This window comes from Porites lutea, chromosome 1 (assembly GCF_958299795.1).
Source record: "Porites lutea chromosome 1, jaPorLute2.1, whole genome shotgun sequence".
NCBI lineage: Eukaryota > Metazoa > Cnidaria > Anthozoa > Scleractinia > Poritidae > Porites > Porites lutea.
In genome coordinates this window covers 14,052,095-14,079,594 of record NC_133201.1, presented here as the reverse complement: position 1 = coordinate 14,079,594, position 27,500 = coordinate 14,052,095, and the positions used below count along the sequence as shown (strand labels likewise).

Genomic DNA, 27,500 nt, shown 5'->3' with positions numbered 1-27,500 from the left:
TTCTGTCTAGTGTAAATCAGCTCAGTCTGTCGCATTTTATGCTCGTAGAAGGACAACAATTTTTGGAATTTCCAGTTACGTCAAATTAGTCACGTTATACTGTCACGCTATATTTTGGGGCACAGAGGGATTGGGGGAGGGGTGCGTGGAAATAACGCAAATTGTTTCCTGTTTAGAATTAATGGCTAACTTGTTTATTTTTATTCATAATGGTGGAATTTAAAAGTTATTATACAGCCCCCACTTAAAAATGGTACTCTTTTTTTTTGGTTACGAAAGTCTTTCAAAAGGGTACAATATTCTGAATGAGTTTATGTTTCAGTCTCACATGAGATTCTGTTGCATGCAATGGTTGCCGACAAGGTTTTATGGTAGCCTGAGTGTGTATAGCCGCCCCCTCCCCTCAGAAAAAATAGCCCCTTTGCAGCCCAGTTAAAAATCGCCTTTCGGCGATTCTTGTTGTTATTATTTTTAAGTTCTTTTTAACCGATCCTTGATCCCTGATTTCTCGATCCTCGATCCTCGATCCTGATTTTCCAGTAAACCTTGAAGTTTTGCTCATTAAGATTATTCTTTCTTTTTCGACCACTGAAGTGATCAGTTGTTCCAAAAAAATCAACGCTTTCAAGCCATAGAATTCTTGGACCAACCCGTTCCGGAAAAGCTCGATATGGGATTACTATTAACTATGGACATGAAGTGCTGCAAGTAGAGTGTGCGGTTAGTCAAGTTCAAAGCTACCCGTATAAACACATCCGTGACACGTTAGGGTGGATTTCCACTGATGCGTTTTTGGCTCCGCACGTTAACGCACGTAAATTTTAATCACGTAAATCAAATAGAGGTAAGACATAGAGTATTGAGATTAAACGTCAAATTAAGCGAGTTTCTACTTTTACGCTTACATAATTGTAAGTGCAGCCTTTCATACATTGCCTTTATTTTATTTGCGAACGCAAATTTTACGCACGTGCGCACGTAAAAATTACGTGACAGTGGATACTTCATATCTCAAGTATTTATGAAGTGCAACACGACTTCACATCGTAACAACTGCGAAAATCTATCAATTAAATACATAAAACAAAGTGAATCTATTTAACCGTGCATTTCCTATAATTGCGACAATATTCTGAGAAACGTAACGTCTTAAAAAGCCACAAAATCCTGAGGATTTCCCCGCTATAATATTTTCTGATCCTCCTTGGGGATGTGCCTGCATGCCGTGCATAATTGCACGAAAATCAAGGGCCTCCATTCGAGGAAAATTACGTCATTGCCAAACTTACATGCGTCATTTCAGTCATCGCCGAAATAAACTGCATTCTCATCACGAGACTCATTTCCATACAATGAAAGTCGTCACGATTCTTATCCCCAGTTTCCACGGTCTTCGCTAGGAACGCGTGGCCTACAAACTAGGTCCCACCGAAAAAAAAAAGGACTGCATTTTAAGAGTCTCGCTTTCCTCAAGCAAGCGAGACTAATTAAGTGCAACACTCACTGATTTTGACTAAAATAAGGAAATTCACTGCCTTATCCGCTGACAAGGTACTAGTTTTCGAATGATCGCAGGCTCAAGTTTAATTCTTTTTAAATTCATATGAAATATATTGTGTTTATGTGCTGCACACTAAAATTTTGATTTCAAACTGACCTCGGATGCGAAAATTCAGCCAGGTAATACAGGCAGCGAAGACAGTTGCTTTTGACTCTTCTCACCATGGTCAAGCATTGGTCATGCTCTACGTCCAATTTTTATGCTCTGATTGGTCAAAATTCGACAGGTGAGTTAATGCGGAAAATTTATGCAGCTTCTTGAAACTTGTTTACTTTGACAGCTGAAGCTGACAGAGTTTTTTTTGTATGATGTTTTTAACTGTCTTTTTCTACTGGATCTACGAAATGAAATCCAGCTGCCATCAAGAGTCTTCTGTTATTCATGGCTAGTTTGTTTGTTGGGTTTTTGGTTGAGAAATACGTCGCTTGTCAAAGTCGGAAATCCGATTTCGGATGGCATCGATTCGTTTTCGTTTTTCACCTTGCTTGATTGAAAAGTCTGACGCGATTCTGGCCTTACTTGACAGCTTCCAGGAGCTGCATCTCGAATGGTAAGCCTGAGTAATTATTGTATTTCTGTTTGTTTTTTTATATGTATCTAATTTCATGAAGCCCAGCGTAGTTTATGAGGCTAGTTGCCTGAGACTAGTTTATGCACGTTTGAATTAAGATTTGAGACAATGATCTGACCTATAGTATGAGGTTTGATTCAAGCTTACAGAACTTTAAAAGACCTATAGTCGATATTTTCTCACCGCAAATAGAAAGAAAAAACGTTTCGAAGAATATTTAGTTATTATTTTGGCTGTAGAAAGAAAACTTTGAGCAATTTTCTCGCCTCGAGTTCATCTTTGAAAAGAACGAACACCGGGAAGCCGGTTTAAAACATAAACTTAGGCCTTAAGCATAAAGACTCAGGATTCTTAGAGACACTTTAATACTTGTCTTCGTAAATGAAAATTGTTGTCTCTGTAAATGTTTCACCCAATTATATTTCTTTTATTGATTGTAAGTAGTCTCTCTGGCAATTTTAATCGCTTTGCCGTTAATGTTTTCAGTCATTCATGAACATCGCTTGCAGGAGTACTCATAAGGCCGCGCGTATCAAACGCTCTTAAGGTGTTTCGATACAGTTTCTCAGAGGCCATACCGATATTTTTCAATCGCCTTAAAAGTAGTTTTTACCTTGTCCGATCGCTATAAAATTTTCACCAGTAATTGGCTATGGATTGAAATTTGTGAAAATGTAGTTTTAAGTAAAATCGATATTACTATGACAACAATAAACAAAAAACTTTGAAATTGATAAAAGCCGAATTTTGTGTGATCTAGACCTGCTGTTGAAAGTCCAACACTAGGAACTTAAAGTTTGGTGTTTAGCAAACAATCTCCGTAAGAAGTAAAAAATTCTGTATGTTTGAATTCGAATAAAACGAAAATATATTTCAAACCTTAAATTTTCAATAGCCGTGATAGGTTATGTAATAAAAACGTTATAAATGACTCAAATTATTCTTACGTAGCGTACGATTGATGCTTAATATCATGTTTTGATACTAGGAAATTTTGGTGTACTTTCGTTCATGCGATCTTGAAAACTAACCCATTTTCTCACCATCTGTATAAGTGCAACTTCATTCAGAATTTGGACTTTTAGCGCTTTCTTGTATATCTCCGAAACGACTCGAACGAATTTTTTTCAAATCTATTCACATAATCTTCATAATGTATATAAAAATGTCCGAAAGTCTCATTAAGATTGATTCACTGCAACACCTTGAAATTTCAAGACAAACCTGTCCTACCAACCGGTCAAAAATCTGCGTTACAACATTCACTGTTTTGACGTTATGCTAATTTTTCCAGAATAATGCGCACTATACATACCTCCATGATTAGTACATCTTAGTTTGAATTTATCGCATCTTTTGAATGTAAAATATTGGCAATACTCACACTGAAATGTACTAGTCATGGATATATGTATTGTCCGCATTAATTTGGAAAAATTACCATAACGTCAAAACAGTGAATGTTGGAGCGCAGATTTTTGACCGGTTCGTCGGATAGGTTTGTCTTGAAATTTCAAGGTGTTACAGTGAATCAATCTTAATGAAAGTTTCGGACATTTTTATATACATTATGAAGATTATGTGAAGAGATTTTGAAAAAATTCGTTCGAGTCGTTTCGGAGATATACAAGAAAGCGCTAAAAGTCCAAATTCTGAATGAAGTTGCACTTATACAGATGGTGAGAAAACAGGTTAGATTTCAATATCGCATGAACGAAAGTACACCAAAATTTCCTAGCATCAAAACATGATATTAAGCATCATTCTTACGCTACTTAAGAATAATTTGAGTCATTTATAACGTTTTTATTGCATAACCTATCACGGCTATTGAAAATTTAAGGTTTGAAATATATTTTCGTTTTATTCGAATTCAAACATACAGAATTTTTTACTTCTTACGGAGATTGTTTGCTAAACACCAAACTTTAAGTTCCTAGTGTTGGACTTTCAACAGCAGGTCTAGATCACACAAAATTCGGCTTTTATCAATTTCAAAGTTTTTTGTTTATTGTTGTCATAGTAATATCGATTTTACTTAAAACTACATTTTCACAAATTTCAATCCATAGCCAATTACTGGTGAAAATTTTATAGCGATCGGACAAGGAAAAAACTACTTTTAAGGCGATTGAAAAATATCGGTATGGCCTTTGAAAAACTGTATCGAAACACCTTAAAGTTTACACATCGTTATAAAACCATTAAATAAAAAAATAAACACAATAAATTCTTTATTCTGTTGAAGCGTAACTCTATTAATGTTCATTCAAACACTCCACAGGTTGCAACCGGCTGGCCGTTATATAGGTGATTTTGGAAATTTTTTTAGCGGTTTCGCTAAAAGCCGACGCGTGCTTCGATCGTCCTGAATATTGAATGAGTGCAATTTGTATAGGTAATCACATGATTTCGAGTGCAATTTGGAATAAATAAGCACGAGTAACTTTTTCAAAGACCAACGCGTTCAAAATCATTCAGCTAAGAACTTGGAAATGTGCAAGGATTGATTTTATATGGTCACCAACCTGTTTAAGAGAACTTGGTTTACAATAATCAGCAAAAGTCAGTGTTTTTAAATTCATTCTCGATTATGAGAGCTCGGCGTTAAGAAGAAGCGTTTACAAGAAGTATACTGCCGTTTTAAAATCAGGAGAACGCTTCGAGCAGCCAAAGATGAAAGACACTTGCTAAGGTTTTTTAACAACTATTCATCATTGTCTGTTCCTGAGACCCCATCATAGCTGGATTCATGGAGAATTTTTTGTGAGTTAAAATCCGAAAATGAAGGAGGCAATTTGTTTTCCTTCGAAGCCGCCAGGGGGGCTGGCAGCGAGGTCTGGAACCGAGTTTACATGATCGCCCCAGTTAAGAAATTTGGCCGAGTGAGATTGAGTACCAATTTTCCTTCAAAACAAATATGGCGGAGAAAGAAGACATGGAATGACAATGAGTTTTTGCTCGGTTTTAAGTTTTCCCGCGTCCAAACATCAAGACAAGGTTTTCATGAACGTTTTTAATGGAATTTTTGGACATCAGGAGGCATGACGTATGAACAGTTCATGGGTGACTTCACTTTTCGTGATTCGGCAAGTTCATTTCATATTTTTAAGCTCCGTGAAATTTACGAGCGACTAGCCTGCTCCATCTCTTATATTTTTCCACTTACAGCGGTATTAAGACTCTCTTCCTTATCCTAAACATGTGCTACGAACACACTACATTAGTATCAGTCTTGCAACAGTCATATGTGAATGTTCATTAAACCAATTTTCTAGTTCGCTGTTCGTAAGTTTGTTTGTACACTGGCAGCCACAACAAATATTTATGGGCTTAAATACAGCATACAGGGCCAATTTAGTAAAAGCCAGGGTAAATGTTCCAGTCACTTTTCTTCACATATCCTGGGTCTGTCAGTATAAGCTATTTTCAATATCAGAAGGCTGGGAGGGGTTTACTGAACCTTCAAAACCTTCACTGGACAGCTGACTGGAACATCATTGGATTGATAATCGATTAATATTTCCAACAGCAATACCGTATTTAGTAATTTTATATTAGATAATGACTTCGGCTTCAAGTATTTCCTTGAAATTGTTTGTACAGAAATCACCCTATAGTTCTGAATTAAACTTGAAATGATTATAATGGTTTAGTGTGGGGACAAGACATGACAAGAGGATAATCCAGTTGAGTGATCAGAGAGGGGTATGCGTTGAGGAAATCCCTCAAAGGACTGAACTAAAAGAAACAGAAAAAAGAAAATTGAATGTTTTACAAAGTTTATAAAGAGAATCAAAAGGAGCTTGAAAAATGTACAATTGTTTAATTTGTGTAAGTACAACTAAACTAAACAAGGTAAAATTGATTTTTTTATCAAACATCAAAAGAAGTTATTGTCCCTTGAGCACAATCCCCTCAGCAGTTCTTTCTACAATACTACCAATGACTTACTTGGCCCAGATGGGTATGTGCCGCTGATTTAGGGTGGTGACTATTTCACCCTTTAGAGTTTTGAACAGGGTGTCTGGGCTGTAAAGGATGATGAAGAGAAGTCTATGGTTACATTTTTGTACCACCATTTGTTGCATCTTTCTAAGTTTAAAAGCTAACTGAATTATGTATGCTAAATGAAATGAATCAGATTATAAAATAAGGTCTCTTGGTTTAAAAAGGGTAGCAAAATGAACGATGCGTCGTACTAGCCATACTCTCTTTCACTGCAAACCCAGGGAGGTGATCTCACATTTTAATACCCTTTTACCACTTGTTGTAAGAGCAAAGTCAGTGAACGTTTATGGTCTCTAAGAAATGTTTTTGCCTGCCTCAACACAAGCTTCTAACTATTATTGCTGACTAAAAATAATATTATCTTAATAATCATCTCAATTTTTTTTTCCAAGGCATCCCATGGTATTTTTTATATCCACTAATACAAGGCAATTTTGAAGTTGAGAGGGTTTGATTTCATTAACTACATTTTTATAAAGACAAAAACTAACCTGGCACGTTGATGTCTAAAGGTGTAAAAAATTACATGCAACTGTATTGCAAAAACTGATCACAGTGGCCAAAGGGAAGGCAAATATAGAAATGTCACCATTTTCCTGATTTTATACATTTCCTTTGAAGCATATTTAACCAGATGCCGTCCTTGTCAAAACATGCAAACTTGAACATTTATTTTCCGAACGTAGCTAATCTTTTTTAAACCATAAACTTGTTCCAAGAGGTAGTGTAGTTTTGGGAATTTATAATTTTTCCCTCTTTGTTGGCAACAAAACACACTTGAATGAAGACTCAAACTGAAGGTAGTGTAATAACTGCCGTCATCAAAAGAGAATACCAAACACAAAATAATTACCCTTTCATTAGCCTCAGTTCATTTTTTGGAAACTACGGTAAAGTGTAAATTAAATCACATGTTGAATGGTCTACATCTTAGCGTAGTAAACCGCACGTAATGACAAACACAAGACCAGAAGAAAGGAAAACGTAAGCTCCACATTACCGAGGACAAAAATCGGTTACAACAAAGAAATCAAAGACCAAAGGAGCAAAAGCGAATTCACCTCACACTGTCGAATCGCTGCGAAGTTTGTTGTTGTTGTTCCCAGCCCGTTCTGCGCATGCTCGCTACAGTTCTCGAATGATTGACAGATTTCTTAACTGGGGCGATCATGGAAAGCCGAAAAGCGGCAAGATCAAAGGCCGTTGCCAGCCCAACCTGGACGCCGCCATCGATTGGTGAGTGGAGCCACAGTTGCTGTGATGTAGGAAACTGCCAGTGGGGTTTTCATTATTTCATTTGGCCTACAACAAGAGTAATCGAAGCTCTTCTTCGTCGGCTTCATCGTAGTGGCCTGTGACATTGGCGATATGTTCTGAACTTACAATCTTTGCTTTCTTGCACAATGATTCGTAAACTTTTTTCTCACTTACTTTAAGGCTAGTACCAGCTACGGATACTTTCATTATGTTAGTTATGGTATTTTCACCCATTGCTTTATTTTGGACCAGATGTTTAAATTTTCGGTTTCATTTGCTACTGAGGTAGAAAAAACAGACCATCGCATGGATGTTTTAATAGAGGTCTTCGCTCCACAGAAGACTCAAAGAGAGCAACCGAACACCTTTCTCCTCCAACAAATAACGTACGTGACTTGAAATCCCTATTGTTATCAAGGAAAACTTGTATCCTTGTTCATTTAAATGCCTGAAAAGTGTAGCTGTCATGGTTTGCGTGTGGTTGCAACCGTGTTTGTTCTTTATTTTTTACTTGAGCGTAGTCTGTTATAAGTGGCTTGATTTTTAGTTTTTCTGACTTATTTTCCTTGATTTTTTTTTACAGTATTTTTCTCTTAGCGACGCATTTTCAACACATTAAGCCAGAAAGAGATACTTTTTACCGTGGTCGGGTTCTTGGAATATTTTTTTAACTTTTCTATTGTTGTTTTGTGTACGAAATTCAATCCCGTCGTCGTCTGCTGAAAACCATGGCCATTTTCTTGAATTTTGTTGTTAAAACAGCTCTTATCTGATTGGTTCTTGGTGTTTTTTTTTTTGTATTTTCAGCAAATCAGAAACCATTTGTAATTTGCACTCGTCTTACAGAAAAACTGCACTCCTTTCTCAGCCAATCAGAATTGAGTAATTTTTTCGTGTATATTATTAGTATTTCAAAATTGTCAAATACTGCCTTCTGGCCGAGGTCTGCATGACAAAAACAGCGCCTCATAGCCCTGTTTCACCTCAGATGTGATGTATAAAAAGTATAAAAGGTTGGTTTACACGCCCCCAGATTTGTTAGCAAGATTTTGTAAAGCAAACTTGTCAAATGCAAAAAAATTCGGCCTGATTTGCTTTCCAAAAATATGCTTTCCAGGCCTAATCTACTGTGATCAAGACCCATTATGGCTGTTAAATGTGATCGAAGATGATTGCTATTTTTTGGATATGCTCTTAAGTGAACTGATTTGTGGATCACAAGTTTATTGTTTGATTTAAATTACAAATTTATTAATGGGAGCTTCGCTTTAAGTCCTGGCTAAATCTATATATTAGGTATGTGGTAGTTGTATTTTCTGGAAAAAAAAGAAAACGGTTCAATTGCTCACTGATTCTTGAAGTAGTTTTGGCTTTTTACGAGGAAACATGGACCTATTCATCTACATAAAAAACTGCAAATCATCGATTTGATACCTTGCAAGTGATTAATTCCGTGCCAGAAACGGGCAACATCCCTAGCATTCTTTACCCTACATATGAATACATTTTTAAAACATTGTACCATCACCTGTTTGGTATGCTGATACAGGGTACCATTCCTGAGAGATAATGAAAAGAAATCACTTATTAGCATTTTCTATAGTATGCTGGGAGCAGTGAAGATTAAACTCAATTATTATACGGCTGAGGCTGTTTTCGCCACGCGATTGGTCAATTTTCGGTCCGTAACTTGCTATACGGACCAAAATTTCAAAGAAAATGCTCATTTCGGAGCTCTAAATCTCTTTACCTCGGAAAAAGGGTTGAAATACAGTTACAAGATGTCTATCAACCTTAAGGACCTAGATTTTGACTTTCCCCTTCAACATTTTAAATTGTGTTTATTTGTGAACGACGGCGATGAAGAAACCAACTCGTAATCTTATCGAAGAGGATTCTAGTCAGTGTTTGAAAATTTTATCGCAGTACACAGCTAAGAAGACGAAAATCGACTGGCAGGGGTTCGAGATGTTTTGCCTAAGAGAAAATGAGTAATTCCTTCGACAAATATGATAACAAACATGCCTGCACCCGACCATCTTAACGAGCTTCTTTGCCATTTGCAGTGTTTTTCCAAAGACCAACGAAAGAAAGATAGAAGCGACTTCGAGCCAGACACAATGTCCAGTTTTCAAAAGACTCCAGCGTCACATTGGCGAGTGAATACTTACAGTGCGCTTAGTTTTGACCGAATATACTTAAAAATATGTCTGTAAACCCTGAGAACTGGGATGTTGACTTTGCCTTTCAAGATTTTAACCTAGCTTGGTTTGAACTGTTTGAATAAGAACGAAGTTGATGTGGAAACAGAATCGTAACCGTAGAAGAGAATATGGTCAGTGTTTGAAAATCTTAACGCAGATCACACTTGAAGACGAGAATGAACTGGCAGAAATTCGAGAGGTTTTCCAAAAAAAAATTAACGAGCGAATCCTTCGATAATGACAACAAACTTACCTTGAAAAGCTTCTTTACCTTTTGCAGTGTTTTTTTTTTTCACAAGGACCAACGGAGGAAAGATGGAAACGACTTCGAGAAAGACACAGTGCCCGATTTTCCAAAATACTCCAGCGTTACATTAAAGAGCTAAAACTTACAGCGCTCTTACTTTTGACCAAATAAACTTTTTCAACATGGCGAATTTGTTTTCACTTTCTCGGAAACCCTTTGTTGTGTGCTACTGTTTTCGTGAGCCAGTAAAAACTTTCTTTCTTGACGCCTGTCAAATGATTGTCAAATCGTGCGTCCTGCACTTGTTTCCGGTCCCCCAAACTGGAAGAAGCCATATAATAAACATCTTATTAGCCTCGTTTTTTCGGTCCGAACTGTAAATTACGGATCCTCGTTTTTTTTCCATCGATTTATGGCCTTAATTTACAGTACGGACCGAAAACTCGGCTAATAAGAGGTATTAATTTTGTCCATCAACAAACCATTATTCGATTTAATGAAGCATGGCAGAAACACGTTAAGAACCTCTGTTTGGTCGCTTGAAACGATAACCACTTACAATGTTTACTAATACATAACCAAGGAATCACAAAGTGACTTTCTATACTAACTTTTCTCCGTTAAAATACTACGTCAGCATACTTACATTAATACAAAATAGCTGGTGTTCCATTTACTAGCTCGTCTTAAATACTGAGGCTGCTTACATTCCATATAACCTTCCTTGACACCTTAAAAATATTTCGCAACCGGTTTTCAAAAGACTCAATTAAAAGTATCATCAAAGTCTTGCGCCAAAAATAAACAAAAAAACAAAGCTTCAGTAATCAAGACGACGAAGGCAGTGAACAAGTCACAAAAAGTGAATTTGGCTTTTTTCAAACCATCGCATTTAAGTAGCCTCGCTCAGTATGTCTTTCTGTAGTTGAATTCGTAAGGACTGTATCGAAGTTCAAAAAGAAAAAAGTAAAAAAAAATGAACACTCGTCATTATTTCTTTACCTCCTTAACAGAACGTCAAATTAGGACGTGCATTTAACCCCAGAAAATGAAGTGCTGGAAATAACTGTCGGATATCAGACATGGTCAGATCAAAATTTCGTACATGTCCGAGTAATATTTAACAATTAATGAATTCGGCTTTCGTATCTTATGAAGAATTACGGAGATCGGGGGGGGGGGGGGGGGGGGTGTTATCCCTATTGGCCTACGGCCTACGGCCTTGACGGATAAAACCCTCCGAGATCTCCATAATTCTTCATATGATACAAAAACCGAATTCAATAATTGGTTTATTATTCATTCAAAATAATTTCTAGTTTAAAAACATAGCTAAAAAATGCTTACCTCCATCGATGTTAAGTTCATCTTAAATAGTGCTCGCTTAGGGTTGTTCAGCTCCGCAAATACTCTCCAAATGGCAGATGTCGCCCTTCCAGTTGTCTTCTTGCTGTTCTTGCCAAGTTTTTAGCTCTTATTTCGCCTAGTTCTTACTCTTGGAACGAGTGAAATGTCAGCCATTTTCTGCTTTAACAACCAAAACAACTCAACCTCGTCCCCAGGTCCTCTCGGTTAACGGTACATTAACCTGCAAGGCAGCTACACTTTTGACATCATCGGTTGATTAATCGTAAAATTCTTCTAAATTTAGTCATCAGTAGCCGGGTATGGTGAATTAGGCGTATGCTTTTAGCCAATAAGAATCGGGAAAATATTTTGAATGAATAATAATGCAATATGTTCAGACATATTGTTCGGTATATGTTCAGTACATTAACCAGCAAGGCAGCTGCACTTTTGACGTCATCGGTTGATTAATCGCAAAATTCTTCCAAATTTGGTCATGCTTTTAGCCAGTCAGAATCGGGAAAATATTTTGAATGAATAATAATGCAATATGTTCAGACATAATGTCCGAGCACTTAATTGACTTAGCTCTCGTCTTAGAAGCTTCTTAACATTCTTGATTTCGAAGACATTACAAGGTAAAAAGATAAAAAGATAAACTTTGCATTCCAGTGAAAGACTCTCTATTTTGAGAAAACTCGAAAACCTCGAAAACGGCCAAAGGAAGCAGCTCCCTTCGTTAGGGAATTACTGGGCTCTACTTTCCATATATGGAAATCTAATTTGTGCACCTTAAAGCACAGGTGACCCAAGCGTTATATGAGTTTGTATGGGAAATGAAACAGACGAAATTAATGAACTAAGAACGAAAAAAGTTACCAATAAAGTGTAAATATTCTTACCTGGTGTCGTTGTCTTTGTTTTTACAGCGCGATTTAAGTAGTTTTACATCATCTAAGCAGACACTGTTAAATGATGTAAAAGTATTTAAATCGCGCTGAAACTTCTTAAAAACAAAGATAATGAGACCAGGTAGAAATATTTACACTTGATTGATAACTTTTATCGCTTTTAGTTCATTTATTTCGTCTGTTTCATTTCCTATACAAACTCTCTATTTCTCATACAAACTCATATTACGCTTGTGCCACCTGTGCTGTGAAGCTACCCTGCGAGCAGAGGCTACAGTTACGCTGTGTGAGCTGTCGTGCAAAAAGTAGCCTCTGCCGACAACCGTTCAAATACGTCTAGAAATCTGGACGAATAAATGAAAAAAATGGGTTGTTTCCTGTTCTTGACCGGTTTAGAACATTGCGTGAGTCTTGCGTAGCAGATCAGAGTTGCCGCAATTTTTCTATTCCCGCGAAACTCGCGCCATTTGACGACAGACCTGACGATTAATTTTGCTTGCGAATCGCGTGACGAATTTCGCGCATGCAAGATAGGAAATTGAACGGTTGTCTGCAGAGGCTACTTTTCGCACGCCAGCTCACACAGCGAAAATGTAGCCTCTGCTCGCAGGGTACTGTGAAGCATAAACAACAAGACAATTTTTTTTTATAGTACAGGGATGCTTTTGAGAAAAATTCACATTGCAAGACGTGTGCAACATTTTTGCTGGTTTTGGGAATATTTTCAATGAAATAAATATCATTGCTTTGGTTCCTTTGTTTACTGTACAATTCCTTTGTAATGATGTATTTTTAATTACATATGAGGCTTGTGGCACACGTAAAGTTTCATTTAACAATCGTGTACGCCATTTTTTTTTCAGAACTGAATCGCCATATTTGAAACTACCGGTGTCCTGGGCTTTTTTTCTTCAAAATAACCAGTGGTTAATTTGTTAATGGGCTCGCACAATAATGCCATGTAATAATAAATCATGTCTCAAATTTTATAAGCTTAAGCGCGTTTTAGCAAAACACAGAAAACATCCACTAGGGAAACATCAATCAAACTTGAAGAAAACAAAAACAAAGTTTCATTTCCGTGAATTACGCCAGCTTCCACTTGAATGAAAATCACATCCAAGCAAATTTAGACTATTTCGTTTTTTTTTTTCAAAGCTTGAGATTTATGTAAATTGTGTCTGGAATTATGAGAACTTCGGAGGAAAGATTATTTCTTTTCAAAAAAGTCGCCAATGTGAAGAACAGGTTCTTGAGAGAGGTTACCCAGAATCATTGCATGAGTTTTCTTGCTATGTAATGTCAAGTGATTTGAGGCATTAAACCAGGTTGAAATCATGACCGTATTTACTGGAATTAGCACTGCCCTTGGGACAAAAATGTAATAACCACTATGGCCCCGTTATCATTCAAAATCAACGGTTAGTTTAATACAGAAAATAACAATATCTTAGTAAAATGATTCTTTGTCGCGTCCAACTTTCAAATAAACGACGCCTTCAAATAAGCGCCGCATTTAAGGCATGAACAATTAAATAAGTGCTGCGGCGCTTATTCGAGTAAATACGATATGCCTATTAATGACCGACCAATTTTTGAATATTTCCTTTTTCATACTACTGCATGAGAAATTTCTGCAATTTGATTGGCTTAGAGCAGTGGTATTTCAGCTTAATTTGAAATACCTACATGTGAAAATTACAAACCTTGTGTGGGTAGTAGTATAAACAAATAATAGCATGATTTGCATGTGATATTTAGCATAAATACCACTCGTGACATTTCAAAATTGTCTCAAATTTCACTCGCCTAACGTCTCTTGAAATTATGTACAACACTTTCGAAATATCACTCGTGGTATTTATGCCAAATATCACTACAAATCATGCTATTACCTATACAAATGAAAGGTTTGAAAGGAAACATGTCCTTTTAAGTAAGAAAATTTTTTTCCAGCACTGAAAAGTGTTATGAAAGTCATAGAAATGTACTAAAGGGCAATGCATAAGAAGAGCTAGCTTTTATTTGCTTATAAAGACAATTGCTTTCGACGTCGACTTTGCCGTCGTCGTGGTCGAGTTTGCTTTTGCTTTGTAGTACAACCCACACACCAGGCTGTGGACATAATCGTCTATGATGGTCAACTATATTAAAATGTATAAAAAGAAAAGAAATACTACAAACTTACTTTTGTAGTGAAGAACCTCAATTTTGGCATCAGGTCCTGATAGCCCAAGCCAATGAATAAAGGAGAAACACACGATGTCCAAACTGAAAGACTAATAACAACCCCAGCCTTAAACTCCAACACATGTATCGGCTTATACGTATATAGTAGGGTTACTGAAGGGATGAAAGGTGAACGAAAAAACCATTAGGGATGCGTGGCACTTGCAGTTAGATAGCTTAAATAAATAAATAAATAAATAACTTTAATAGTAACATCCTCGTGAGGTTTTTCAGGAACTATTTACAAACTATTTCCAATTTATAAAAGCAAAAATGACAATAAAAACTCGAAATCACAATTTATGATGGTATTCTACTAAAATCTAAAGCTTATGAAGGAAATGTCTGCCTCAATAGTGTGTCTTTCAGGGCGCGCCTGAAAGATGCCAATGAGGCACTTTGCCTAAGTTCATTATGCAAGTTATTCCATATGTAGGCCCGTCTGTAGGAAAATGTGCGCTGGCCTATAGCCGTTCTGCATAGCGGAATCTGCAAAGAGTTCCGTGTACGAGTGTTACGAATATGTATATTTGAGCGCTTGGTAAACTTGCTCGTTAAGTATTGAGGCGCAAGATCGTTCTGACATTTAAAGGTCAAAACGGAGTCTCTATAGAATAATTGTTCTTTAACAGGAAGCCAGTTTAGCTCTCGAAGCAAAGGTGTTACGTGGTCAAACTTCCTAGAGTTTGTTACGATCTTGCTGGCAAAATTCTGAATAGATTGTAATCTGTTTATATTCTGGAGTGTAGTATTAGACCATACAGATGAGCAGTGAAGCATCTTGCTGAAGACTAATGATGTTATTAACAACTCTAGTGTTTCCTTGTCGAAGCTCCTTTTGACTCTATTTATTTGGCAAAGCTTTGCGAAACAAGATGACACTACACATGAAATATGGTGATCGTAGGTCAGATGGGGGTCAAGAAAGACTCCCAAGTCCTTGGCAGAGTCAGTTGGCTTCAGTGTTTTACCCAAGAATAACACTCTAAGGTCTTCTGGTAACCTGTTTAACATCTGTCTGGTACCGAGGAAAAGGAGTTTAGTTTTATCGGGATTGATAAGTAGATGGTTCTCACAGCACCATTGAGCTACACTGTGAAGGTCTTGTTCGAGCTTTTCAATGGCAGCATCAAGCTCAACGAGAGGAAATGACATGAATAGCTTTGAGTCATCCACATACGATTCTAGGTTGCAAAACGTCGGTGACGTGGGTAAATCGTTGAGATAAATGCAGAACAACAATGGTGATAGGATTGCGCCTTGAGGAACTCCGTGAGTTATAGGTAGAGTGTCAGAGTAGGTGGAGCCAATTCTCACGTATTGCCTGCGACCAGTTAAATAGCTCTTGAACCATTTGACAGTAGAGGGTGAGGCTCCTAAGATGGAGAGTTTGTGGAGCAACCTTGCATGGTCTATACTGTCGAAGGCTTTGGATAGACCTAATAGTACTAGTGCTGTTATCTGCTTTTTATCCATTGCTTCGAGTATCTTATCCGTGAGCAGGATGTTTAAGGTCTCTGTAGAATGAGCTTTTTTATTACCGCTTTGGTGTGAGGTAAGGCGGTTGTTTTTCGTGAGATAGGCGCTGAACTGATTCAAAACAATCCTTTCGAGGACCTTTGAAGCTACGGCTAGCAGAGATAACGGTCTGTTGTTGGCAGCTTTTTCATGGTCACCGTCTTTAAGAATCGGAATCACCTCAGCCTCCTTCCAGTTGTCAGGAAATGTGCTAGTAAGGATAGAACAATTGATGATGTCAGTAAGAGGGCCCAGTATGACAGGGAGACAGTCTTTTAGTACACGAGCGCTGATCTTATCCGGTCCCGGAGATTTATTCATTGGGAGAGATGTTACAATTCGGCGAACCTCTTCACGTGACACCGTCCTTAAATTGAATAATTCCATAGAGATAGTATCTATGCCAGTTTCGGATGAAAAATCTCGGACTATGATGTTATGTTCTTCCCTCAGGCGTTGTACTGCGTCAGCGGCATTTAAGCCGACTTTAGCAAAAAACTGATTGAATTCGTTGGTTAAGACTGTCACATCCTTTGTAAAGGCTGGTCTCTGCTTATCTTTGGAGGGGATGGCGCGATTAATAATTTTCCAGAGTGAGCCAGAGTTGTTTTTGTTAGCTGTGACCTCTTCAAAGGTGTGATCTCTTTCAGCTTCTTGTAGCTTTTTCTTGACCAAGTCACGGGAATGTTTGAAATTTATCCACTCGGTGTCTTGGCGAGACTGTATGAATTGCTTCAGGAGGAGATCTCGCGATCTCATGAGATCCTTGATTTCCTGGTTCACAAAAGGGCACGGTCTACTCCGAAATTTAATTTGTTTCACGGGAGCGTGTAAGCTCAGGACAGACTGCAAAGTGTCATTTAAAATATTGAGCTTAGAGTCTACATCGGTTTGATCGAAGATAGTGAGCAGGGAATCCGCTTCATTAGCTAGATCCGTGACAAAGAGATCCGCATTATACTTCTTGTAACTTCGAGTGGTAATGTACTGAGGGGTAGTCTTGGGTTTCTTAACCTTGAGCTTGACAAAGACAATTGAATGGTCACTAATTGGTCGATGTATTACACCGCTATCACGCACTGGGATATATAGGATAATATTCTAATAAATTATTAAAAAGTGTCATAAATGTCTTTGAAGAAGAAACAGACCTTTCGGTTGTATAACTCTTCACCAGTGTTCAGAAAATCGTTGCACCACTCAATTGTCGTTAGACATGAAATTGAAGCGCGTGCTTGTGAAAATAGTAGCATACGCTATATGCACGTCACAGCTCAATGCAAGGTAAAATTGATGATATTAAGTCCTTTTGGCTGAACGGTTCCTAGCTGGAAAATCATCCTCAATTCACGCTAATGTTGAATGTTTTGTCATTCAATAATGAGAACTATCGCCATATTGGTGGCGTTGCGATGGGAATCAAAATGGGGCCTAATTATGCCTTGTTGGATACTTTTAGCACCAATTCCAGGAACAGTATACAGGCTTTGTTCCAGACTTACACAGAGAGTACATTGACATTGTTTGAGCAGCTTCATGCAGGAGAGAGGAACTGGAAGCCTTTTTTCACTGCGACGATTCTACCTTCATTTGAAATTGTAGTTCCGCAGTTCACATCATCTTCATTCTACGTTTCATTCCTTTCACGGGTTAACTCAACAAATTGGCCTGCTCCCAATATATGAGTCTTCATAGCTCAGTTGGTAGAGCACTGTAGCGTTAACGCAGAGGCCATTGGTTTGAATCCTGTTAAAGTCCAGAAATTTTTTTCATGTTAATTTGCAATTGCTTAAATTGCAATCGTCACTGCGACGATTATATCTTCATTAACTTTGCTGCTTACTTCCATCTGGCGCTTCAATTTATTTCCTGAAATGGAACTACCTTTCTTGGACATCACCCTACGCATTTCTGATGCTAGGATTCAAACCTCAGTCTACTACACTCACAACTACCTCAATTTCACTTCTCCTATCCTCATCACTGCAAACATTCTATCCCTTACAGCCAGTTTCTCCGGCTGTGCTGTCTTTACTCTAATGATGATGACTCCCTTCTGTGATCAAGGCAGATTGATTCACCCTTTACTGACCGTGGTTATTCCCGTTCCTCTCCCACAAACTATCTACAAAGGGTAGCAACCATTATCCGTCCAGATACGGTGCACCACAGCTTAAGGTTAAGAAACATGTTGGTCTACTCCACTGATCACTCTTTTACCGAGCAGCCGTCAGCGTCTACGATGCAAAAGCTGCAATCACATCAGATTCGTCGCTGAGATACGAGGCCGTAAGTGTTCCTTTTCTATCCGTGACAATTTCACCTGCCAATCCCAGAATCTTGTTTACTGAATACCCTACCGCCGATGGCCTTTTCTTTACATTAGTGGAACTGGACGAAGCCTTAGGAGTCGTTTTAGCGAACATTAGCGAAGCATACGCAGCAACACTTTAAGGTTTGCTGTGGCCCAACATTTCAACTCCGCGGGCCACAGTATTTCTGATGTCCAGGTGCGTAGTGCGGCTCTATGAAGTGGAGCCAGCATCCAAAGAAAGCGGCTTCAGCCGAAAGGAATTAATATCAATTTCAACTTTCTCTGAATTGTAACATGCATCTTGCCGGCGCTACTATTTACAAACGCACACGCTGCAATTTAATTTATAATGACAATTGCGTAGTGCAACGGTTTTCTCAACACTGAAGAGGAGTTATACACCCGAAACGTCTCTTTTTCAAACACATTTATGATTCATTATGAAAATTTGTTAGAATATCATCCCATAAGCTACCTTACCCAAGAACTGTCTTAGTGGGTGTTAACACCACTAAATGACTATGACCTACAATGGAGGTGAAATGTTTTTGGCCCTTTCCGTTTATATAGGTAAAAGCAATTCCTCCTTTCCCTCAAACAATGATCAATCGAGGGAAAAACCTAAATCCAATAGAAAAATGTCGTTAGGATCAGAGTCCTATGTAACAATTGCTATTTTAGCTGTCCCAAGTTCTCTTGACAATCTAGTTATGGCTACTGACAGCCCATTGGTTCTGGCCTTATATTGCAGTACTCAGCGTAAACGAAGTTATGGTTTGGATGCCACATTTCTTTATTGACTGCCACTTTTACAAACATATAGAAAATAGCTGTACTATAATTAAAGAAGTACTAAGAGGAGACTAAATTTTAACATGACGCTACATCTCGCTAGATAGGTCTAAATATCGTGAATTTTAAAAAACGATGTTCACAAATGAACTCCAGAGGGCGTTGACTTCTTTGTATAATGTTTGCATTATCAGTGCCCTATTTGTTGTATGAAGTTAATTTCTCGATCCCTTATTCCGCTGTTAGGAAAAAGGCATTGCAACTTTTGCGTCGTTCTCTCTAATCGAGGAACAAAGTTCCCCAGACATTTTCGAAGGGTGTGCTAAAAACCCGCAACCTTCGTATCTTGAAGTCACTCAACCTGGCTGTTTCTTGCACACAAAACGTATTCGTAATGCTAACCATTCAAATGCTCAGAGCTTAGATAATTGCATCAATGCCGACACTCACTGAACTACAATCGCTTTTGAAAAAAAAAATGTATTGGGATGCATCTCAAGTGAATATGTAACATGTACCCAAATTTTAATTTGACACCTCTGATCTTGCATCTTCGAAGTGGAACACATGGAAGGATAGTTCTAAACAGGAATTTTAAAATAGCATTTTATAAACGCAACTTGCCCAAAGAGCAAGGGAGCGAAATTATACGAGCTGAGATACTCAAGCCACTTATGAAACTAGAGGTAATCATTGTGTACGGATCCGCGTTCGTCACTTACGGAAAAATGACGGAAACGAAATCGAGTCGAAAGGAGTCTGGCGGCTGAGGTGCCCCCGATGAAATTAATAGGGGCGGCTACTTTGCAGTCTCTCCTGATAGCTCGAAAATTCCTGCCTTAGTGCCACAGGAACACCGGATTAGGATGCGTTTTGGCGAATGCAATGACTCCTGGGTTTACACCTTTCACAGACTGCAAAGAGTGGCAGATAGTTGGACACATTTGTGGTCAGTCATGAGGAGAAGCTACAGTTAATGAAAGATCGAAACTGGACATGCTTTATGGTTACCTTGACAAACGCATGCATTACCTGAAGAGATTCAAACTGACACAACCAGTCCTTGATACGAGATTCTTGTTGAAAGGTGGAAGTGGAGACGATCTTCGAAAGGAGCGATCCATGACCAGATTTCACAATCATGGCTGTAAGGGACGACAAAAAATCTCTGCAAAAAATAATTATAGCTGTTAAGACACATTCTCTGTCTTGAGTGGGAAATGTAAATTCAAATGTAAGAGATAAGAAAGTCCACTGCAGTAGATCTTCTACCAATTTACGCGTGCATATTTCTAAGAACGCAGTCATAAGACGGAATCTTGGATCATGCCAAAGTCTTGTGCGGTGAACTTTCCCTTGACCAACGTAACACAAAAACTAAATTACCACTTAAAATTTGAATACCAGTTTAAGCAAGTGGCTTACAGTGAGCAGCCGATAACCGAACGACCCATTCAAGCAATTAAGTACACTAAACGTGTATTTCAAAACCGGGTCAATTTATCTCTGTTTGCTTAACTTAAGGCCTGTTTTCCATTATAACTCTCCGGATTGTCGAGATCGTCTGAGCTCCTCCCAGATCCATATGCGTCATCAAGATGATGAGATCGAAATGCCAAAGTTGTGACATAAGATGATGGCACTAGTCTGCACAGAACTGAGGTCTACATGGACGATAGGATTGCAGTGATAGTGAAGAATGACTGGCAATCATATTAAAATCACCCACAAAAAATTGAGACCTTTGGGGGAATCAATTCCCAGAATTCAAAGTTAAGTAATATTATTGAACAAGTAGTTGCTGTAGACTAGTGAGAGCCTAGACGACTTATGGAAACCAATGAATTGCACCAATTGTCTCGATCTCATTAAAGTACTTCGATGTTCCAAATGATTAATGGTGTGCACATGATGCACCCTTAGTACATGGACCGAACTTTCGCTGTAACTTATCTTGAATCGAATGCAGAGACTGAAAATTGCACTTTTGTATTTATCAGACATAAGGAAGGTAGAAGCGGGTTAAGAGCACACGTCCATGTAGGATACACATACGATCTGTATTCATTTATTGATTTCGTTAGCCCTCACTTAATTTCGCCAATCAGGTCACGGTAGATTTTGTGAGGAACAAACGTAAAGGATATACTGTTCGTCCGGGCCCGGTAAGAAAACACATTATGGGCTTGCCAGAACAAAAAGGTTGGCCTGATTTTTCCTTTAGGTCTTCCCTTAAAAATAGAAATACTGATCCTAAAAATCGTAACCTGTAAATTGCTGCTACTGAAGAGACCTACAACTTCGCAAAGAGGAAAGTGAAAAAGGTTCAAAACATGCCAAACGCTCTGCCGTGCAGAAAACAAGGTCGAATTCCTCGAAGGACAATTTCGTAATGAAAAGCTTTCGTTTGTCCACAAAAAGGCATATAAACGTTCTTTTGAACTTTCCCTTTACATTTGCATCTTTTATCAGTGTTTTCAACCTTGAAATGCAAAACTTTTTACTTGAAAACCACCGCATGGTGAACGAACACCAGCCATTTTGTTGAAAATGGATTTTCTTTACTAAGGTGTCCAATCCGTTTCTTCTCTACTTTTTAAGATTCCGATTGGTCAATCATTTCTAAAACCTTTTAAAACAACAGGGGAGGAACTCGTGTCTACTTAGTCTCTCCCGAAAAACGTCGGAACGTACGGATGTACGTACGGTGACGTCATGGCGAACCTTTCTCGCATCGATAGATTTCCATTTTCTACAGCAATGGAGGCTCCGCTACTAAAACAATTATTCTTTTTAATCTTGGTGAATAGTGGCCTTAGGAATTTTTACCTCAATTCCAAAGAAGCGAGGGTCCTAAGGCCCGCGAAGCGAGTATATACTTTAGTCACGCGCGGATCGTGTGTGGATCATTTGACCCATTTGTATATATCCGATGGTGTCCGCAATGTGATGACGTCATCAAGCCAGAACTTTGATCAGCGTTGTTTTGACTGTTTTGCAGCCGTTTTAGCGATCAAGAATTGCTTTTGGTGATTACTTTCAACAGCAAAAATATTTTTAGAGAACAATGAAGGAATTTGGAGCAGTTGCTTTAAATAAATAACAGCTAAAGTCGCACAATGGATTGGTCTTTCATAGACTGCGAGCAGTCTCTTATTTTCTTGTCTCGTCTCGATCCCTATATAGTAACATCGTGGTTTGCAATCGCGCTGGATGAGATCAAGAACTAGACAGATTTTAAGAAAAAAGGTGGACTGCAAGCAGTCTAGTCCTTTCATCGATGTGACCGATGGATCAAAGAATGGTTTCAGCTTTGTACATGTATCGGCCGTTAAACCTGAAACCTGAATTAAGACCGACAATGGCTTTAAAATAGCTAATTTTCTTAAATGTATCTTTGAATTTATAATAGCTACAGCTCCACCAGCTTCAAATAGAGTCTGTATCCGAGAAAGATGCTTGAAATACAATAATTTACCGCATAAATTGATTTGTGGCAGCGTGGCGCAGTGGATCTAAACACGTGTAAAGCCGATTTCACGTACAAGGGGCGGTAGGGGTGAAGGTTCGAATCACGGCGAATTTCCTTTCCTACTTGTTTGTACATTTTCTTTGTCCATTTCTTTATCACATATTTTCCCTTGGCCTGTTACCCTTTATTCTCACTACTACCCCTACAGCTAAGCGCGAGGTTTTTGCGATAAGGTATTTCTAGTTAAAAACAATGAGTAAACTATAATTATAATAAAAAGTCTCCCAAAATCCTTTGAGGCTTTTCACAATTTTATACCGAGAAGTATGTCAGACCATAAGAAAACATTTGCTATAAATATCTTCCCATGTCATATCTAGGGTAATGACGCCGTCAGTCACGTAAAAATTGCCAAATCAGCTTTTCTTTGTTGCTGTAACAAGAGTTAAAAACAAATAGCACATTTGAGGTTTTGTCTGTGTGGGGCATTTAAAAATAACCAGTTGACTTCCGGGATTTAAAATTTAAGGAGGCAATTAACATGGCGAAACAGTCGGGAGACTAGGCCGAGGACCGTGGAGAGTGGACGTTTCATTACACGGCAGCGAACATTTCCAGGGTAATGTTAAGACTCACATCACATATATAAACCGGCAAGAAAAGTATATTTATTACAAACGTGCGAGCATATATAATCAAGGGCATGGGTCCACTTCATGTAGTAGTCACGAGGTATAATCCTTCATATATACGCCACCAAATATAACATTAGTCACAACATCTTCCCCCAAGTTTAAGATATCTATATAATTATTAAGTGCAATTAATGATATGGAGATATGTAAACAACAAAAAGAAAAACCTATGAGAACTAGGAATCAAGACAAATAAATGAATAAAAACTATCCATGAGTACACTGTTCTGTGTGAACTAAATAAACTATACTTGGGTTCATAACACTGAATGTGACCCATATCAGTCTTACGTTATCAGTTCATATCCTGTTCAGTTCAATTCAGTTCCTATTCGATATTCCAAGCTGCCGTAAGTATAGTACACATATCTCCTCGTAATTGAAGTAATAAAGTATTCAGGTATGCAGGTCATCGCCTGGTCCTTTTCGGTCTACTGGGTCTTGTGGAACTACTGGATGGCACAAAAGTGTCTCGGACTGCCGGGCTTGGCATATCCACTTCCTGTCAATTCACTGCTCTTGTTCCTCCTTCCTGTTGACTGCTACCACTACCACTCTGTTCAGTGGGGTTCTCTTGCACTGGCTCTGCAGTTGTTTCTTGTTCAGGTAGTTTCAGTAAATTCACCTGCCCAACATCCTTTTGGTAAATGGGTTGATCTTTGATGTCACCCGCACCCGTCAAAAGTCTCTCTCGCCAATCTTCACTCTGACCGCTCTGGTCTGCATTCTCCTGGTACATAAGGACATTTGCAAGTTTGAACTGACAAGCATCTCGCTGAACCTCTCGGCCATCTGCAGATTCAGAGTACAGGCTCATATGGGGTTGACCATTTGTTCCTCTATCTTTGTCTTAGCAAGACATGATCTCCCACCACAAAATTGTGTTCTTTATTGCTTCCACCTTCATCTGCCATCTTCTCCTTATACTGCCTGTCCTTCTCATCCATCATTTTATCTCTGCTGCTTCTCTCCTTCACTGGCACTGTGTAGTCCAACTTAGTTCTGACAGGCCTGTTCATCATAGCTTGATAAGGTGAAATGCCGGTTGCAGGGTGAAGTATGTCTCTGTAAGCTATTAACATATCCTGGACAACCATGTTTCTGTCTGGTCCTGATTTCCCTTGCAGATGGACAATTTGTTCTGTTTTGTTAAGGGTCTGCATAAATCGCTCCCGGGCTTCTAGGGTGATGTGGCGTGATTCAGTGATGTACAAATCCTTCTTTTTTTGCAAAATCACTAAATTGCTCTGACATTGTCTGAAGTTACCCGTGTAGGAATTCCAAAGTAAGTAAAGGTCTTTTTCAGCTTCTTCTTAGTTTGCTTGAATCCAGTTGAAGACACAACCTCTACCACAGGATACCGGGTTCTCTGATCAATGGCCACTTAATTGTAATGGCCATCAGGGTAAGGTCCTCCGAAATCGATTGAGATTTGTTCCCATGGTTCTTCAGGAATAACAGATTGCTTGATGGGCTCTTGTTTGTGACTCTGAATTGTCTGGCTGATCAGGTGATTCATACCAGGGAACCAATATCTTTCACGGAGTATCTGCTTCGTTTTTGTAATCCAAGGTATCCTAATCTATGAGCTGACTTAATGATTTTCTGCTGTAGGTTTGCTGGTAAAATAATTCTTTCCATGCGAAAAATCATGCCTTGGGATTCATACAGCTCTTCTTTGACTTGGTAGAAGGGAGTCAAGTCTGAATCTCTTTTGCTGCTTTCCCAGTTCCCTTTTCGGATGGTTTGACTCAACTTCCGCAGTACTCCATCTTGACTTGTTTCTTCCCTAATCCTAATCGCTGCCTTCAATACCTTCTCTGTGTCATCATTTCCAATGACTGGCAATGGGTGTCTCGATAAGAAATCAAAAGGATCTAATTCATCTGTCCCAGGTTCATACTTCATTTCAAAGTCTACATCTTGCACGTCCATAACCTACATTTCAATGCGAGGGGGAAGCTTTACTGATGGTCTGCTGAACATAGGCAATAGTGGCTTGTGTGCTGTCACGATTGTAAACCTTGGAGCACCCAAAAGGTACATACCGAACCGATCTTTGGCCCATTTCATACACAACGCATCCTTTTCTGTCTGACTGTACCTTTTTTCCACATCAGTCAGTCACCGACTGATGAAATGTACTAGCTGCCAACCCTTGGCAGATTGCTGGAGGAGACCCGCTGATAGCCCTTCATTGTCGCTACAATCCTGGACAAAACTACTGGAGAAAATGTTTTCATTAATGCACACTACCTAACGCAACAAAACTATTTCCAAATCATCGGCTTTGCGTAAAGAATACCCCCTCCCCCAATTCAAAGTTGCTTCCTACAATGCTTAGGGATCCGGCTTTCTTTTGAAGACCCAACAACACTGCTCCCAGGGGGAGGGGGGGAGGGAAGAATCGGTCGGCTACGAAGTTCAGAAAAAATGCCCCCAAATATGCAATTTTCTCAACAGTTTTGTCCAAGATTGTAGCTTCCACACGTACCATGATCGGTAGTTTGGGGTTGAAAAATGCAATTGTACCCTTCCTTGTAATAGCCCCCTTAACCTCCTTAAATGCCTTGTCTTCTGTAGGTCCCCAATGGAACTTGGTCTCAGTTCTTATTAAGTCTATCAGCTGTTTCGTGAGTGATGCATACCAGGGTATGAACTTGGGAAGGTAACCGGTCATGATCGGAGAAAACTTCTCACCTCGGTCTTTAACCGAGGGGGGCAGGGGGGGGGGGTCACATTCATTAATAGCTTGTACCTTCTCTGAGTTGGGCTTGAGGCTTTCCTGGTCAAATCGATAACCATAAAATGTAATCTGGATCTGACCGAAATGGCACTTGGGCTTGCTAAAGGTAATCCCATAATCTTCAGCTCTTTGGAATACTGAACCCAGTGTTTCATTGTGCTCCTTCCAATTACGTGCTCCAATCAGGACGTCATCCCTCTGGTTGAGGCACTAAGGAATGTCTCCAAAGATCCGTGACATCGCATCATCAAACACGTCTTGAAAAGCCTTTGCGCCGAAGACCAATCTTTTAGGCCTGAAGTTGCCCCAATGAGTAGAAAATGTAGCCACCGATCTTGACTCTGGATGTAACATGAACTGGTGATAACCTTGGCGAAGGCCTAATTTGGTCAAAATGGAACAGTAATGGAACTTGTGAGTAGAATCGTCCAACATTGGTGCTTGTGCAATTCGACTGCGTTCCATATACTGGTTTGGGACTCTTAAATCAACACTAGCTCTGATCATATTTGGTTCCAGTTTCTCTAGTGTTCCCTCCGAAAATTTGGGCATTAACTGCACTACTACTGGAGAACACCAAGTGATTGGCTCATCATCAGGAACTTTTTCGAAAATATCCCCTGTTAATCCTTGGTTCTTGAAGGTAATATGGTACCGATCTGGGTTTCTGAGCCACTGGTATTGCACTGGCCTTCTTACGGAAACGCCCTAAGATCTCCTTTCCACGTTTCTTGTCTTCCATCTTTCCAATGCCCTCAAACAAGTGACTGTACTTTGCAACAAGGTCTTCCATTTCCTGAATTCCAGTGTCCTTAACAGTATTAGCTGCACAACTGTCACTGGATATCCCAAGTGAATTGGGTTCTGCGAGACTACCATTTGGTTGGATCTTCAGCATCCCCAGTCCTATTAAAGTTTCCTTGCCAATAAGCGGAGGGGATTTAATTCTTCCGAATACTACAACAAACGTCACCAATCTACCACAAGTGTCATTGCGTATTGTTGCACAGAATTCTCCCTGAACATCAAGTTTGTGTTGCAGGGTGTACAATTTCACGTTGCTCGGTTGAAGAACTGGTTTATCACTCGACCTATGTACAAATGCCTTAAATTGATGCCCATCCATAATGTTAACATCTGCACCACTATCCGCTTCCATCTCCAGATCCACATCATTCAATTTCACTTTAACACACCTGCTGGTGGTACCCACGCCTCCGATCTGTTTAACTTTTTTCGCTCGCGATAAGTGCTCTGCTACTTGTCCGAAGAATTCATCATCAGAACTTGTGGATTCTCCCGCTTCTGTTGTCTTCTTTATTCTTCTTTTGACTTTACCTTTGCCTGGTTTCTGTTTTCTAAATCTGCTACTCTGGGATTTACACACAACTGTGAAATGATTCCGTTTGTGACGTTTATTACATTTCTTTTCAAACGCGGGGCAATCTTTTCCTTTCGCATGCGCATTGAGTAATCCACAAAAGCCACATTTCCACGGTTTCATCTGATGTTGAGATCCACTTATCGCCGGTACAGACTGCACGCGACCAGCATGGTTGACCTGTTCCGTTCCCATATCTTGTATTTTTTTGGTCTGGCTTGCTTCAGTAAGGAACCTTGTGAGG

The 27,500-nt window shown here is 39.0% G+C and overlaps 1 protein-coding gene across 2 annotated transcripts in view; it reads right to left on the bottom strand.

The window, feature by feature from the left end:
* LOC140945680 (pleckstrin homology domain-containing family M member 2-like) overlaps nucleotides 1-27,500 on the bottom strand; it is a 202,316-nt gene that overhangs the window by 56,227 nt on the left and 118,589 nt on the right. For both annotated transcript variants that reach the window (XM_073394713.1, XM_073394721.1), the window contains exons 16-19: nucleotides 19,995-20,130; nucleotides 14,298-14,388; nucleotides 10,498-10,582; nucleotides 8,929-8,959 (exon numbers count right to left, since the gene is read on the bottom strand). In XM_073394713.1, coding sequence (XP_073250814.1) covers nucleotides 8,929-8,959; nucleotides 10,498-10,582; nucleotides 14,298-14,388; nucleotides 19,995-20,130 — 343 coding nt within the window. The remainder of the gene's footprint in view (nucleotides 1-8,928; nucleotides 8,960-10,497; nucleotides 10,583-14,297; nucleotides 14,389-19,994; nucleotides 20,131-27,500) is intronic.